Source organism: Ammospiza nelsoni, chromosome 2 (genome assembly GCF_027579445.1).
Source record: "Ammospiza nelsoni isolate bAmmNel1 chromosome 2, bAmmNel1.pri, whole genome shotgun sequence".
In the NCBI taxonomy this organism is placed as follows: domain Eukaryota; kingdom Metazoa; phylum Chordata; class Aves; order Passeriformes; family Passerellidae; genus Ammospiza; species Ammospiza nelsoni.
The window spans coordinates 68,430,765-68,449,008 of NC_080634.1; the positions used below are offsets into that span (position 1 = coordinate 68,430,765).

Genomic DNA, 18,244 nt, shown 5'->3' on the forward strand with positions numbered 1-18,244 from the left:
GCTGTTGTTTCAGGTTACAACTACAAACTCTGAGATGAGTGATTCAAAAACTTTTCAATTTGTGGAAACATTGACACTAAGGAGAAAATACTTCAGTAAAATTAGGGTTAAAAAATGAGTAAAACCATAGTGAAAACAAAACCAAGATGTCTGAAAATATTTGCAATAAAAAACTGGAAGCTATAATTCTAATAACAAACAGTTTCATGAAAGAGAGCAACTGTACTATTTATCCATTCCTGTAAAAATAAAGAAAAAGCAGGTTAGACCTTCTCACTTACATTTATTCTTGAAGATATTTATTTTGATTGTAGTATAAGTTGTTATTCATAAACATTACACTGCCAGCACAAGGTTCAAGAAGTGTGCTGATTGCAGTTGCCTGCTCAACTACTTGGTGCATATAACTCAGTGGGCATTAAAATCACAGCCTCTGACTATGCCTAGAGAACAGGTAAATTGCCAGTGACATTATGTCCATCCCCATGGGAAGACAATCACCTAATAATGACCTCATCCTTTTAAGTTTGTGGGGTTTATGTTTCAATCCTGTTCAGTATTTAAAAATAGGAACATAAATACTTATCTGTGCTACCTCTATCCACATGACCATATCCCTCTGCAATAGAGAATAACAGAGGATATAAATCTAGACATATGTTGTACCACAATGGGGCTGAAGGAATGAGTAGGAAACAGTAAGTTCCTCAGCCCTTATGACACTGTTGAAGTAACTATGTGCAGCAAGATTTTACATTTAGAAGTGAGTTTTGAGGGACAAGTAAAAACTTGTGTTTATGGATTCACCTGTAGTAGAAATTAATTGTGGGCAATAACTTACAGGCCTTGACTGAAGAAGTCATGACAGCACTTAGGTAATGTCATGTTCTACATAAAGGACCTAAAATCCTTAACTTACTAGTGCAAAGTTCAGAAGAAATCTGTATTTCATCCTCGTATGTGCACACTTTTCTAAAGAGAACTTAGGTTAATTTGGTCATTTAAAAACATTTCATTGAAATACACATATTTTTATATTACAGTTATGTGCAAACCAGATGGGAACATGAAACCTGGTTTGTCAAATAACTTGCACAGGATGTTATGCCAGGAGTTATGCAAAAGTTGGCAGCTACAATGAATATTTAATTAGTATGGATATGAGAGCTGAATTTTCAAAAATGACATTGATACATACTGTAGATTATTAATACAAACAAATGCTCAAATAAGCAAACTTTTGGAAAGAAATTATGATTTTCCAGCTATAACATGCTGTTGGAATGTTTTAGAGAGTCTAAATTGCTAGGTACTTTCAAGATTATAAGTATTCTAGGTACTTCACCTAGATTATAAGGAATCTATCTCTGCTAAAGGAAACAGAGTTACAAAAATGGACTTGTTAAGAATGAAACAACACCCAGGATAAGGAAAATTTTCTGGTACGGGACTGCCCACGGTTATAATAATACACAAAATTATATAGTATGTCCCTTTCAGAGTCCAATAGTTTTAAACCTACTAGGCAAGTTGAGATCACGTGAGCCAAAATTACTTCTCAGTTAAGTGTTTCCTGGGTCCAGCAATGTTCCCATAATGGGGTTAGATCTGTCAACAGAGCAGGCCCTGCTTTCCACAAAAGGAAAGCATTTTTACATGGCCTATGAGATACGCTGTACTTAAATGTACCTGACTGGTAACTGGAGACAAAGATAGTGGTCACACTGCAATATGCTCCCACAGACATATTTAAATGTAGACCATGGTAACTTAAGCAGCTTTAATAGCAACAACTAACTTGTAAATCAGCTTTACAAGCTAGAAGTCAGCTTGTTGAAGTTTAGAAACAGAAGGTTACCAATGCTCATGAAGGTCAAATTTTATACTCTTACATATGAAATAAAATGGCTCATAGAAAATGAAAGGAGGGAAAGTATCATGAAAATAGTGAAAATAAAGAAATAAAGTTTTGTTGGCACAGTAATTCATATGCCAGGTGTCATTTAGCATGTGCTCCATCTCAATCTTCATTTTTTAGATCCCCAGAAGGACTAGTGGCTACAGTTTCAATTAAGAAAATAAATTTAGAATGAAATAAAGCACCATGTGTTTTCCAGAAAATATTATTATCATATAACTCTTACTAAATACCAATCAGTAAAAATAGGAAAATAGAGTTGCAAAAAACACCATGCAATCAGTTAGCAGCAGAGTGCTCATATCCCCAACACAGGGGCAAGATGGAAACCAGGGCGGGATCTGGTCTTGTTGGCATACTACCTAAATAAGTAATTCTTTTCAAACCAGTATCTTAACTCCTCATGTCAACAAACGTGAGAAAGGGATGCCACTGAAGGCCTCCAAAGGAGACCCTAGATTTAGAGGTATAGGTGACTAAATTAGGCCATCAGATCATATTTTTCTAGGTCAATAAAAACATAGATTTGTTTTTATTGACCTAGAACAGTTCTTTGCGGTTCTGTGCTTGTTAGGTTAAAGAAGAAAGGTACACCAGTATGTTGAATGTCTTAAAAAAGTCAGACCTCTTCACTCTATTTAAATCATTATGAACTTCAGAACTTTTGTAACTCCTGATTTGAAGGTCCAAGAGATTCTAAGTTTACCTAATTTGTGTCAAAGAAATTGCATGAATGGATCGATTTCCAATATAGCCCTGAAAAACTACATAAACTTGCTTTTGTGTGGCTATTTCTAAGATACATTAGATAAAGGAACTAAAGTTTGTGTACTTTCTCTTTCTCATTTGTTAGACCTAAAGAAGGGTAAGAGGCAAAATGTAGATAACTGAATAAAGATCAAGTCACAATTACCTAATGGTAACAGGGAAGTGTCTTTTTAAATTAAATGCTTTAAAATGAAAACAATTCACCTGCAGTAAAAAGAATAAAAAACTCCATGCCTCTGGTAAGTGCCTCTATAACCAGATTAAGTTAATTAAAGGCCAGAAACAAAACCTAAAACAGGTAGACAAGTTCAGATATCAGATATTTTTGAGATATCCCTATAATACTACACTTCTGGCCTGCAGATACTGGGACTGTTCTGTGCTACTTCATTCTAATTTGTTTTGGGATTTGGAAAATTTAGTTTCTGCACAGGTAAAATATCAAACCTTTCAGCCTTCTTCAAATAAATTAGAGCATTTCAGTTCAAATGCTTAGGTTTTAAAATTGGAAGAACAACCTCTTCTAATTTAAGAGTAATATTTCCATGACATCTCAAGAAACATTAGAGTACAGACTATAAAATACAAGAAAAAGACAAAGCTGTGTATGAAAATGCTTCAATTTGAGCATTGCTTTAATACTGATTTAGAGGGAAGGAGGGAAACTGAGATGCTAACAGTGGCCACTGGTATCCTGTTGTGCTCTCAGAGTCATCACACTCGGTTTTCCTGTATTTACTGACTTCATGACTTACCCTAGAACATTTGACTCCTATCCAATACACCTTTACAATATTTATGGTGGCTGGGAGCGGGCTACGATTTGGCGCCTTTTGGTTTGGTTTGGGCTCATTTTGGTGTGCTCTAGAGTTACCTTGATAACAGATGTCTCCACCCGGGAGGGAGGGCTCTGCACTTGTGCTGCTGCTGCCATGTTGGCGATGGTGCTGAGGTGGTTCATCTGGCTCATTGCCATCGTGACAGAGGCTGGAGGTAGGCTCACGGGAATCAGCGGGTGGGGCATCATCATAAAAGGAAGTTCCAACCCTGTTGGGGGAAAAAACAGGGAAATTGATTTATGCATCTTTTCTTAAGCACTGCCTTCTTTTTCTCCTGATGGACAGCATTCAAGTGACAGGTGACAAGATGGTTCACATTGCAGGAAAAGGCAGCTCTATGTCAGTTCTCTTCTGAGAGATGCAGGGGTGAATCACTAGCAACCATGGAGAGTTTCTAGCCACAAGGAGAGGCTATTAGACCTCTTAGTTTGTTTATATCTGTGTAATGTATGATATCATTGCTAAGCCATGGCTATTTATTATAGTTTTTGATATCTGCTGTGAGGTGCCTTAGCAGTGCTTCATTATGCCACTGATGCACAAGTTAGCAGTTATTTTAAGTATCAATTTTATTGCATACGTATTTGCTCTTTACTGTCTCCACTTCCCCTGCTTAATACTCTAAGGGAAGTAGTCCAGAATTCTGCACATCCTTGATTTTTTCATTGCCTATTTATAAACACCAAAAAAAAGAGACAGGAACTTGCTGATGTTAGTGCTGAAAGATGTCAACCCGTACCATTTGGCAGAAGATGGTTCTGTTGAAGAGGGTTGAGAGGATGGCTAACTGGAACATTATGCTGTCCAGGCAAGTTGGGGTGGTTAACAGAGGCCTGTGATCCTTGGGTGGGGGGAGACTGAAGTTTTTCTTTATCCCAAGAACCATCACTGCTGCCTGTGGGGAATGAATATATATTATTTGGATGAATGAAGACTCCAAATTTTCAATTTCTGAATTTGGAAGCAAGGCCAGCCTTCTAACCTTTTTTGCAGGTGGAAATTTGTTTTTTATTTTCTTTTTAATAAGTGGGTTGGGGAAGTAATTTAGGGTTGGGATTTTTTTCCCACCCTCTAAAAAAGAATAACTTTTTTAAACTAAGAGGTAGCACTTAGAAAATAAAACTATATATGGCACTTTTTAATATGTGAGAGAATGTTTTTGCCTGCAAAATGTCTAACAAAAATATGGCCTGTTATGCCAATTAAAATTTAAACTGCAGTTATATCGTGTCCTGTATTTGTGAATAAATAAACATTCTTTGGAGTAATTAAAAAAATAATTTATTGAGGGCACCAACATGCATGCATATATGCTTGACTGATGATTCTATTTTGTATATTAAATTTTTATTTCATACTATTAATATAAATGTTAGGGATTACATTGATTCTTGCAGTCTTCTGGTAGTGGAACAGACTAACAGCAAAGAAGAATGGGGACAAACAAGTATTGAGATGAGAAATCATTCATTTCTTTGAGAAGCACCCTTTTTCACTATTGCAGAATTCCTCATAAAAAATAACCATTGAATTAAATAAGATACAACTAAAGGACAATATGATACAGTCTGTATAAAGGACAATAATAATTAATATCTCATTATAAATTCGTATATTTATGTGCAATGAAAAGGTTAAGATCTTCCAACCTGACAAACTGTATTATTCTTGGTGTGTACTTACTTATAATGCTGAGATTGAGTGTATGTGTGTTTATGCATACACAGTAATCTATACACTCACTGTATGAGTTTATTTACCATACACAATCAATAAACAATGTTTGAATATATTAATAAATATGGATATATGCATGCATTCTCAGCAGTATTAATATACCCATCAGCAATATATGATTGCTTCCTTTTTTATGTAGAGCACAATTTCAACCTCCTGACTTTGAAAATGTCTACTCTTTTCATGGGAGCGTGTCTTGATAGGGACTTTAGGATGATACACGTCAAGATCTATTCGATCTATGCTCAGTTTCTATTTAGCATTATGGATTATAGCAAAGTACATATTTCTGAATGTTTTTCTACGTACATCCTACTCTTTAATGAACAGCAGAGCCTGAAAAACAACAGGAACAACACCACCTCCTCCTTACTTCAGTAGAAAGGGGATAAGCCTATTAGTTTTGACATATTTTAACATCGTTTTCATTGGATGACAAAAGCACAGAAGTTGGTAGAATTCCAATTTAATTTCTCTAGATCTATTAAAAACCTGATTGTAAAAGCTGTACAACATAGTTTATAATGAAAAATACTCCATTATTGCCATGATTTTCTTTCCCTAGTTACTTCAGGAAGACAGTTAAGGCTCAATATAAATTCTAACTCATTAGCTCAATACTGTCTCAATCCCAGTGTAAATTGTTCAGAAGTAGGTAATGAAAATTCAGTCCAAAGTCTCCTGCAATCAAACAAAGCAATTTTATGAAACAATGAAAAGAATCAATTATATTAGATACTTTTATTATTTTACAAGAAATTTTCATAACCTTTATGCAGTGAACATACTTGAGATGGTAAACCCTCATTCAAATCTCATAACCTCGGACAAGTGAACATGTTTTCTTATATTTTGAGAACTAAGACACTCTCAAAAAACCTTAACACACATTTAAATACATCGTAAAGCAGCTAAATCTTCTCTGGAAAAATATTTCTTTTCCTTTTAATTTCATATTCTCTAATTTTCTGCTTTTTACCACTGCAGTGTACATATTTTGCTCCTGAACATCCAGGCCTACCCCACCCTCCTGTTTTGCTATCCCTTCTGAAGAGTTTACAGCAATCCATTGCAGCACTCCACTTGTGGAAGTCATCCCACCACGTCCCCGTGATGGCAGCCGTGCCGCAGTTTTCCTGCTGCACAACGGCTTCCAGCTCTTCCTGCGTGGTGGCCATGCTGTGGGCGTTCCTCTAGAAGCATCTCAGCTGGCCGATTGCTCCCACCACCTTTTTGGGGGAGACAAGTAATTCCTACATGACTATTCTTAGGTTCTTCTGTGATTTCTAACACATCAATAAACCACTTTGCAGTCTTTGCCAACACGTGGCTCTCCATCCTCTACCTCCATTGAGATGGTACAGCAAAGTACCTTGCTAAAACACTGTCCTTCAAACACTACTGTGCGTCTTCCAGACATCTCTAATGAGCTTGATTTTATCCCTTTCCCCCTTTAAATCTAGGTTAAATCTCTTTCAATGAGCCCTACTAATTCCTGTTTCCCCTTTGAGCCAGGTGTAACATCTCTTTTATATATATGAATACAAATAATATATAAATATATATTAGTAATTATATGAACATTTTTTAGCATTATAAGAAGATGTTTGCATTTTATACAGCTGCTGAATTGCCAGTAATGAGATATTTTCATTATTTTTATCAGCAACATCGTCTACAGTGCAGTTAATTTCATGCTGATGTTCGATATGGAGATGGAGTCAATTCTTCTGTGACCCTTCCTAACCTGGTCACAGAATTTTGCAAGGTCAGTTATAGTTTGCCAATTATGGCTCTGCTTATGTGGCTCAGAAATTAGAGCTTTTCTAAATCAGTACTCTTTTCTGCCTCAAAATTACAGTGTCTGCTGTTTTAGCGTGATATTGAACCCAATAATAATTTGGAAGAGAGAAGACAAGTTTCAGAAAACCACAGTATCAAGGCTAGCATTTAGTGACAGTGTCTTTAATACTTGTAGTCTGAAATCATCTGTTAAGATCTGCTTATATGGAAAATTATTTATAACTCTATAGAATTCAATCCATAACATTAGAAACCCCTTTCAAACTTCTGACTGTCGAGCTCCTGAACACTTTAAGTGAACAGACGCAGATACAAAAAGTCTTGGCCATTCACTGAATTTTTCTTATGCTAGTTAAATAGAACACTTTTCCTCTTAGAGGAAACAGTTACTTTCATTAATGTCAAAGCAAAACAAGTGTTATTCTTTAGACACTATTCACTGTCTGCACAACAAAGTGCAAGCTACCAGTTCTGTCACTTTTTACATTTGGTTTTGATTTAATGCATACAGTGGTTTCAAAGAGTATTAAAAATCTGTTGCCTTCTTCCTCTTCACTTGTTGCCCTGCTGGAGGCTTATGTTTTTCCAGTTTCCATCAGTGGTTGTCAAGTCTTTGTAATAGGATTAAAAGCTTGGACACCTGATATCCCTGGGTGCTGCAGTTCACCCTCATAAAAGCTGTTTGCTTTAAATTGAGAGAAAATCAGTTTTTAGTGGCATAATTAATTAAATTATGCAAAGTGTTCCAGATTCAGCATAACACTTTCTGAAGCAGCAATTGGAAGCTCTACATTGCATTCAAACAGCATTTCAATTGACGCTGCACTAGGCTGACCATAGAGTACCATTTTCAAGGCTTTCAAGCACAAGGGATCCAATTTTGAAATGCAAATGCTTAATGTTGAGTGCTCAAACCCCATACATATGTACTTGAATAGGCAATTTGGTAGCCAACTACATATTTCATACGTGATAGTGCTAATACAGGCACTCAAAAAATTGAAATGAAGTTCCAAATATAAGTACACATACTTAAAAACCAGGCTCAGATGATCCCACATTTTCTCATGATGGACAACTCGATGGAACAAGAATGACAATACTTTTTCACAATTTAAAAGGCATAGTACAGAATCCATTGCTTTCCTCATCACCAATATTTCAGCACATATTTTCCATAATGTGAGTTACCTTCTCCCATAATCAGCAGTTACACAACAAACCATTATTTGTACACTGAAGTGGGTATGTAAAAGCCTGATGTCTGGATTATTTGTATTCATTAGTAGCACAATTAGGTAGCTAAGGATGGTAATAATAAATTGAAACAATTCTGGACTAGAAGGTAATGCAGCCAAGAAAAAGAAAATGAAGCAGAAAACTAGTGTACAATGTCAGCCTCACAAACAAACGCTGATCTAAACGTACCAGGTTCATTTTTATAATCATTCCTCTTATTTGCAGACTCCTTTTCCTTTTTTCATTCTGACCCCATTAGGATTCACTTTGATTAAATTTCTGTTTCCACAATGTGAGCTCAACAGTTTAGTTCCTGTGATAGTCAACGGGGATCCAGCCAAAAGGTTCTGGAGAGCTGCTGAGCTCACTCTGTGGGAGACAGGCCTATCTTCGGTCAGCTGAATCTGCACCTGGTGCTTCCAAAGACTACAGTGACCCTTCTCCCAGACTCAGTTCAATGGCCTGAACACACAACTCCTGAGATGGCCAAAACTGAATTTGAATTATGTCTTGTAGGGTTGGTGAGTATCACACAGCACCTGCAGGACACCCCAGGGCTAGCTGGAGGTGTAGATCAGGCAGGATGCTCAAGGGTATCTCAGGCAGTAGCATACATCTATGCCTAGGCAAACAAGCCAAACTTTGTTTGATTATAGGTGGTTTTTAGAAATTAAAATTAGGCTATCTGCCAGACCCTTGGGTCTTCCCCTTCCTTTCATGTGGAAAACTTGATATTTTATGGAATTATATAGAACAATTCAAGCATATCTTTAGGCAAGTGAGCCCCGGCACTGGCTCAGGAAGAGTTTCAGGTATCATTATATACACAAGCAGTATCACATAGCAAAACCACAAAAGAGTCTGACTTCCCACTAACAACTCAAACCAGCTTTTCTTTTTTGGTGTGCTACTGATCTCCTTTTAGTCTCATAATCTTTCTGTTATCTTCTGTGTTTGCTGAAACAATTTGTATCTCAGCAACAATTACCAAACAAAGCATCAGTGTCAGATGTGTTGGCTCATTTTTCTGAAGTGGACTATTCACGATCTGGGCTATTTATGTCCAGTGGAAAATATGCATAATCAGTGTGCTAAAAATTGGTAATCTTAGCCTCCTGACAGTGAGGAAACCATTTTGTAAACTGCCCAAATCAAGTGCTGCTGCTTTAGTCTTTGAATTGTTATAAATTTGTGATTTGATTTCTATATAATTCAGTTTTCTAAAATCAGATGTACAATTTATCTGCAATATATGAGTGTGAGACTGTATAAAAGACACATGTCTCCAGATAAAGGCATTTTTATGAGGTCTCTATGTTACTGTTACATAATTAAAGGGGGAAAAAACCTTTGCCATTTGTAAACACTATCTGTCTAATATGTTTGATACTTGGATTTCTACCTGTTCTGGGAGCACAAAGTGATCAGGAGAGAAAGTACTACAACATGGAAAAATAATTTCCCAAGTCTTCTCTGTAACCCTTTGTATTTGGCTTTACATAATGATTTTTCTTTTCTTTTTTACCTCCTCACAAAGTTTTGCATTGTTTTGGGAGTTTTTTGCTATAAAATCATGCTTATGCTCTTAAATAGGCTATGAGCAATGTGGGCTCCTAATTAAAAGTGTTCATAATTTTCTCTAAAATAGTAGGCTGATGGGTCTGGTATTTGTAGTACTGCTATTATCATGACAGATTATATACAGGTGCAGTAGCAAATTAAAGAAAAAACCACACACACATGAAAAACCCCTATCCTTTGATAAACATTTTCCGACAGAAATATACAAAGGAAAAGCCAAAAGAACCTCTGGAATTACATACTGTTTATTCTTTGCTGACAAAAGTATCAATCTGAAAAACAATTAGTAGCCTCAATCATGTAGACTGCTTCATTCACTGTTCTAATTTTATTGCATGCTTGTTTTGTGGCAATGGCAAAGAAATTACAACTGCACTTTGCACCATAAGCCAAATTTGTACCCACTTTACTTTTCCCATATTTATGTTCTGATAATAAAAACTGTAGTAGAAACTGTTAATTCCAGGAAATAAGATTGAATTCTAAATGCTGAATACCAGAGTATAGGTTTAATCATTAATCAGGAAATACTGAATTTATATAAGTTAATAAGTGAAAGAATTTTTTTACTGTTACAATGAATCTCATAGAATATAGATATTTTATACTAATCCTTCATTATTTCACCAAAAAAGATTAACACAGGAAAAGCTTTTTAAAATTCAATTTAATGAATAATGAAACTGTCCAAGACAACTGAAAGCTCAGCAACTCAGTTACAGGCCATGTGACATTTACCTAAAAATAGATTTTCCATTTGTCTCCTCTTACTAAAACCTAACTTGAGCTAATTTCATAGATAAAAACCAGTTTATTTTATGCCTATAAAATCTTAAAAGATAACAGTGTGATTTTAGATTTGCAAAAATAAATGTGTGACATCATCAAGAAACAAAAAGTCAGATGTGTTGTATTCACTGTGTTCAGGACAATAAAAACTGGACCCCATTTTCCTGTCAGGTACACCTGGTTAAATAAGTTAACTTCAGACCAGAAAGCTGGAAGTACAGCTAGTCCCTTAAGGCATAGTTTTTAAAATATAAAGACTAATGTGTCATCAGAAGTCAACCACAAACCAGCAAAAACTACATTGTCCTTCTTTCTCAACACAATGAGAATCACAAAGCATTTTGCAAACATCTGGATTACAGTGGTAGGTGCTTTTGTACAAAAATTGCCTGTTCAATAGATAATTAATATATTACTACATGTACTCATTGCATGTAATTGTGGATATTAATATTTTCTGTATGCTTAACGAACAGATAAGAGTGAATATGCCTGGCTGAGTAGTCTACAGGAACATGTTTAGAACATTTTCTGAAAAATATGGGTTTAAGGTTTTTTAATGTAAGATCCTGCTACTTCAGTTTATAAAGAAAGAAGCTATCCTCATTCAATTTGTTGGTCTATATAATCAGTATAACAGAATGATGGGCTTCCTTTTTAGTACAGTGGTAACTAAAACAGACAGGTCCAGAGACTTGTCCAAGGTGAAAGACACAAGTTTAAGGTTCTGAGTGATTCATGCCTATGACTAAGTGACTAATCTCTCCTTAAAATATGGATTTGGAAGGGATTTTGTGATCAGTATTTACACTGGTCTGATACAGGCAGTATCTCAGTTGGTGTGGACCGTGCTTTTTGATCCTTATTACCTCTAGTCTGAGTTTTACAGCCTCTAATTCTATATCAGCAGTGCTCAGAAACAAGAAAAGTAAACCAAAGCATTATACCATGTATGTATTCAGTAAACTTGTCATCCCCCTTTTCTTTCTCTTTAAAAAAATTCTCAAAAAGTTTGGAAAAATAATAACCTAATTACTGCCTCTAACTCAAGAAGAAAACTCCTGCAGATTTTCAGGACATCTAAATACAGCTGGCAGTCCTGTATAAACTATGAACTAAAGAAAAACAAATACTAGAAAATCCTCAGTAAATACACTGAAGTGCAAAAATTAATTGCATAGACAAAATGCAAAAAGTGAGAATGCCAAGCTTCCTAATGTCTTCTAGTAGATAGACGTAATTGTTAGCTAGTCCACACTTTGCCCCACCTGTTTCAGCTGTGTATTTATGTTATTTTATCTCTTGTTTTTTAATATTTTTCATTATGAAAAAATAAGAGAAGCAAGATATATTGGGCTTGAAAGCAAAAATTAAAATTGAAAGCAAAATTAAAAGTGAGAAGGCCTCGGTAAAATCATGTTCAATCTATTCCAAAGAAGATGCACCAGGGATGAAAATGCAAAGCAGGGAGGTTGACATATTGCAGCGAATCAAGTTTATTGATGACTTCTTTAGAAAATTGCTGAACTGAAGAGGAATATTTCGATTTCCAGCACAAATGCTGCACAAACTCGTAACAGTACGTTGGCTCTAAAAGGTTGCGCAAAGAATGCCTTCTTGAACGTCATTTTTCAGACTTTTTCTCACTGAATTTTTTTTAGTCATTTTCTTAGGAAGAAAGGCTACATTATCAAAAATCAGTCCTTATTAATCAACAGATTAATATCCAGTCTTAAGCAAAGTTGATCGCAAGGTCTCACAGCAATTACATCCCTATGCTCTCTGGGAAAACACACGCAAGTTGGCTGCACGAAACCCCACCAGCTGCAGCAAGTCTCAGGCACTCTCCAGAGCACACGGTTGTGCTTCCCATTCAGGGAAAAGGAGACTTGTGTTTGCCCAGATACTGGCTTGATGAGCAGCATGGGGCTGGACACAGAGGTTTCCGAATCGATGCTGTGTCTCTTCCACACTAGAAAACTGCTGCAGAAAAGCCAGAAGGTCGCACAGGCTCTGAGGGTCACAGAGCCATTTCATCTTCCTTTGGGAAGCAGTTGCTAACTTAAAGCTTTTTGAGGAATTGTCTTACTTTTGAGTTGCGTGCACAGCTTTGATTTAGCTTCTCATGACCATTCTGATAGAGCCCCTAATTTTTAAGTCTTATATATTCCTCATGTAAATTTGCATCATGTAATAGGCCCAGGTCTCAAAGAAATCCAGTGATGATGATGATGATTATTATTACTATTATTATCATTAGAAAATACCTTTTTCTAGCTTTTAGGTGCACAACTTCACTACTTCAATGTTATTTGAATACACATGTACGTATCTGTGTGAACATCTCTACCTTTATGTTACATGCACACACACACACAAACAAAATGTGTAAATGTATAAATGGTACAACAAATTGTGAATTAGAATTTTACTAAAAATATCTTCTTTCCACATGCTTGAATTTGTAAATGGAACATATTCATCCATCAGCTCAAAATCTAGTATGTCCAGCCTAGCAAACAAAATCACAATGTGCTTCCTTCGACCAAGAATAACTCGTACGTTATCTTGTGTTCAGCGTGGAGTGAGAATCATTATCACATCTCAGCTGTTACTCAGCACTTCATTGTGCTGCAGTACACTTAAGCCTTTAGGTTTTTCCCTATGGTTCCATGTCCCAAGACAGATGACCATTTCATTACTGAAAGGAGAAAATCTTACCTAAGAGTTTATGGATCCTGAGTCTTGTTTCAGGACTGCTGAAACTGTTTCTGCACTTGATTTATTGTTTTCTCGGGATGACAATGGAAAAGTTACAACTAGTATGACTAGTAATAACAGTAGTAGTAATAATACGAGACAATTAGAGCAGGTAGACACTCCTGGCCCCAAAGGGCTCATAGTATGAAAATACTGAAAGAAGCAAATACATATACACAGACAACAGGTTACAAGGAATTTCCCTCAGTGAGAAGGATCTAAATATAATTGCATATTTATTTTAATTGCTTCTCACAAATGGTTTTATTTACGCAAAAAAGATAATTTTCTCTGTGACATTTAGTCTATCAGCATTCTCTATTTATGTACTGATACCCTACTCTATTCAGAACTGCTGCTGGTTTTTCTGACTGAAGCCTTACAAAAATGATCAAAGGTAAAATCTACACACCAAGGCAGCTAAAAGTATGAAACTGGATTAAGAAGGTAGGAATGTCAAGTGATACATCTTAAACAGCAAATTTCTCAAATATTTCCTTGGACTTTTGTGACTGGGGGAAGGAAGGGTGTTATTACTTTCTAATTAATTTTGGTGGTTTTGTTTCATTTTTAAAATTAAAAGAAACCACTATCTTAAAGTTATTTAACATAAAATATTTATTTACTTCAGAAGATCACTGTTACCTATAACCAGCAAAAATTTTCACCTAATGTGGAAGAGACAAAGGTGTCAAGCCAGTGTTTGACAAAAAATTGTTTATTGTCATTAAATGATAGCATGTATATAATTTATTCAATATTGGCTTTACAGTCTCATCTTTTTCTTTTTTTCCTATAATAGTTCTAGGACAAGGAAGTTCACCTAAGCTATTATACCAAGATTTAGTAGTCTGAACTTTACCAAGTCCAAATGAATCTTATTCACCGTAGTGATCCCTGTATCTTATATCAAACTGATTTGTGAAGAATGCACACACATTTTAAGTGTACTTTAAACAATATCTTTAACTGTGTCTTAGACAAAATTCCTAGCATGGTATTTACATCCAGATCTCATTTAGTAAAAATCAGAATGTTGCACTCCTTCAATGGTCAGAGAAAGACATAAACACACATCTTGCTATGTTTCCTAGCTCCTTCAATCTTTCTTCGTGATCAATAACTCATCTGATCAGAGATGAGGGGAGTTACATGGCAGGAGAGACAATAGGTAGCCAAAAAGCACTTTTTCTTCACCCTGCCTTGACTCAGTTAGCGACAATGTTCTCCAGGTCAGAACTGTGGGTACACTTTTAAGAAAGGTGACCTCTGCTCCCAAGTCTCATGCTCCCTGGACAAGTTTTGAGCAGTGTATAACTGATGGCTCTTATGTAATAACAAGGTGGGCTAGATGCCTTCTCAGCAACCTGCGTTCAGTCCTCTGCTCACCCAATGGATAAAGATGTTTCTCTGTGTTAAGTCCCTCAGGCTTAAGCCCTGCAAACAAGATGACACATTAGCAATTCACATGGATCAGCTCAGTATAGAATGAAAAAATCACTGAATGATTTAGGTTGGAAGGAACCTTAAAGATTATGCAGTTCTACCCCCTTGCCATGCTTGGAGGGGTTGTATCAGCTGTTTGTAGGTGACCACTCATCCTAAATTTCCCAAAACAAATACACCTCAGCTGGAGGCCTGGATTCCACTATGGTGGCCAAGAAGCTGAAAATTGCTTGAAATTTTTCTACTACTGGATCTAGCAATGGTTTTATGCAGGTTAACTAAAACAAAGAAAAAAAAACAAACAAACAAACATTAATTTTGTATTAAAAACTATTTAGACTTAGAACTTGAACTAAAATATTGGACAAGGGCCTAAAGTTTTTCAAATGCTTCAAGAAAAATTATGCAAACTCTTTTTTTAATTCAAATAAGTTTTTTATTCTGAATTAAGATTTTTGTTCCTTTAAAATGCAAGTGAACATTTTTTCAGAAGTCTTTGTTTTTCCAAACAATCTCTCTAGTGTACAGGCAATATAAATTTCCAACAAAATATTAAAAGCTGCATTTCTCATTTTTAAATCATCAAGACATGAATCCATAGACAAATTGCTAACAGATAAAAATTATGCCAGAAATCAAATCCTAGAATTCAAATTTGGCCTAGAGGCCATAAGAAGTTAGAGCTGTGTTCCTAGAAACAGAATTACAAGTAGAAGCACCTGACACTTGGCATACAAATTCTGCATGCAGAATTTATATGCCCCACAAGACACAGAATACATAATTCCACAGTTATATTCTAAAACAGGAGAACATCTACAAATAATTTTAAAAGATGCTTCCCTTTAAAAGATTAAGCCTGCAATCCTGTTTCCGCTGAAGTCAGTGACGCTTGATAAAGGCCAAAATTTCCTTCTGGTTGCTTTGATGTACCAGTCTGAGCACAGCTGAGTGCAAAGATACAAGTCCTAATTCAAAGTAGTGCCTAGGCAGGTTAGCTCAAAGGATGTACAAATGCTAAAAACTGGCTAAAAAGTTTATTATTTTGTGGTTAATCTTTCAAGGGATAAAATGTGTTACTTAAATATGAGATATATGAAAACTGATTATTTGTTCTGTAAAATGATTCACAAGAAAAGAAAATTTAAATATCAAGACTACCCTTAGTTTCCACAGGGATTTCTACGCAGTCTTCAGGATTGACACTGTGTTAAAGTATTAGTACAATTTTTCAAGCAGATTAGTCTGAACACAATGCTTTGAAAAATTTAAAAAAGAGAACAGATAGCAAATGTCACTTCTTTAGTAGCTACAAAATGCAAGCTCCAAGTGTTTTAACCTAATGAATAAATGAGTTTGTCCTTTATGTATAAAATATAGTTTGTGTTTGTTGCACAAGTTTTTTAATAATAGATGAATTTTAGGTTTGCTTCAACATATTCAATACAGTGTGATTAATTTGGTTTTTCAAAAATGCAAACTAGACATTACTATATTACTCTGCAAAATGCACAGCTTGCAACATTATTGTCTCTGTGGGATCCTAAATTGAATTGTAAAATGTGTCTTATTTCCAATTTGATTTATGTAAGAAATTTCAGTGGATAATGCCCTTTTTGAAGTTTCAGTGCTTTCTCTAAAGAAAAAATACATAACTAAAAATCATGACATAGCTTATTATAAATCACAGCAAAGTTTTATCCTTACTTAATGTTTCACTTAAAAATCATATACTGATGCTACATATTAGATTCAATTCAGTGAATTAACTTTTTTTTGAAGCTTCGTATTATGACAGATTATATAACGCATTTTTGACATGTTCTGTGATTTTATTGCGATATTCTAAGTAATTACCAAATCTCTTTTTCTCTAAAAAAGCTTTCCTGTGCCCTGAGAATTAATCTATGATACCATTTAACTTGGCTTTTTGAAGTAAATATCACTAGATAAAAAGCCAGCTGGTTCTGAATAATGGGATACTTGAATGAATGTATTAGTGTTTGAAAATGAGAGTACAAATCTTTTAAAAAGATTAATTTCCATAAGAAAGATAGCTCACAGATCTACAAAAGAATAAATTCAAAACATAATAAACTGGCAGAAAGAGAGGTAGATTAAAGTAAAGGCAGCAGCACCTTGTTATTGCAGCTGTTGTATAGCAGTGATTCTGTATCAATTACAACATTTGCTAAGTATGGGCAGCCTCTTCAAAGGCTTCAGTATAAAGCTTGAACCCGGAATACACAGTACACCCTATGCAATAACTTGAGTGATTAATTTTTTTTCTTAACAGGACATAACTTTTGTTCCGAACAATTGAGTCTCTGGGAAGTGTTACAAAGACGCTTCTGACTTTAATGGGAATAGCTAACATCAGTTTTGTTTTTTTATTAAAGATTTGGATATGAATTTATCTTTATCATGGAAAGAGCTTGGCTTTATCACCACACACAAATGCTGACATCAGCATGTAAGCTGACTTTTGTTGTCCTATGGACTTTATTTTCAATATCCTGTTTCAAAATATGTTTCCTTGAATGGGTCTAGGATTCTGTGCACACAATTGCTTTGGCTAAATATTAATGAAACAAAGTTTGCTGATGCCACTAAATACTGCAGGTTTGCATAAACAAATGCTGAGCCTCAAAGAATTAAATCATACTGGGACAAACTTTGAAGTACGTGGGGGGTGTTTGTTTTTTGATGATGGGATTAATCTAGGTTCCATCAGACTCACGTGAAGTTTTTCACTGGTATGGTGGAAGCCAGTTTGCTCTTAGAAACCTTTTCTGGGCAATCTAGTGATTTTGTCCAGAAATAGTATCCTCAAACTATGCCATAAAGCACTGTATTAGTAAAGGGCAGGGAACTGCATCTGCCAAATCCAAAGAACAAACAGCAACACTTTCTTCTATGGTAACAGGCATCAAGTGCTGAAAATGCCAATATCATTTAGGCAACAGGAGTTAACTGTTCCAAAATAATGTTCTTTTCTGCAAAACTGCTGTAGAGCAGGCTTCCCAGACCTGTGTGCCTTGGCCACACCAGTGCAGCTGCAGGAGAGTACCATGTTTCTAAACAAGTCCAATAGGCATTTGAAACACAATTGTAGAAGTTTCTATCTCAGTCAGATTCAGAAGGATTTTCAAGTGATCAGAACTAGGTATTCTAGGGTCATCTTAATGGCAAAATATAATTCCTTCCTCCAAAGCTTAGAAGTACTAAAACCAAAAGAAAATATTTGAATACTGGAAGATATTTCTTTTTCTATCCTGACTTGATATCTGTGGAAGCTGAATTGTTGTTGCTGTTGAAACCTAGAACAATGAATAATGGCCTGAGGGCAGACTCTCAGATATTT

General features: G+C 35.5%; 1 protein-coding gene across 4 annotated transcripts in view; it reads right to left on the bottom strand.

Moving 5' to 3' along the window:
* DACH1 (dachshund family transcription factor 1) overlaps nt 1-18,244 on the bottom strand; it is a 351,434-nt gene that overhangs the window by 114,210 nt on the left and 218,980 nt on the right. For all 4 annotated transcript variants that reach the window (XM_059466137.1, XM_059466139.1, XM_059466135.1 and 1 more), the window contains exon 4: nt 3,561-3,733. In XM_059466137.1, the coding sequence (XP_059322120.1) occupies nt 3,561-3,733 (173 nt within the window). The remainder of the gene's footprint in view (nt 1-3,560; nt 3,734-18,244) is intronic.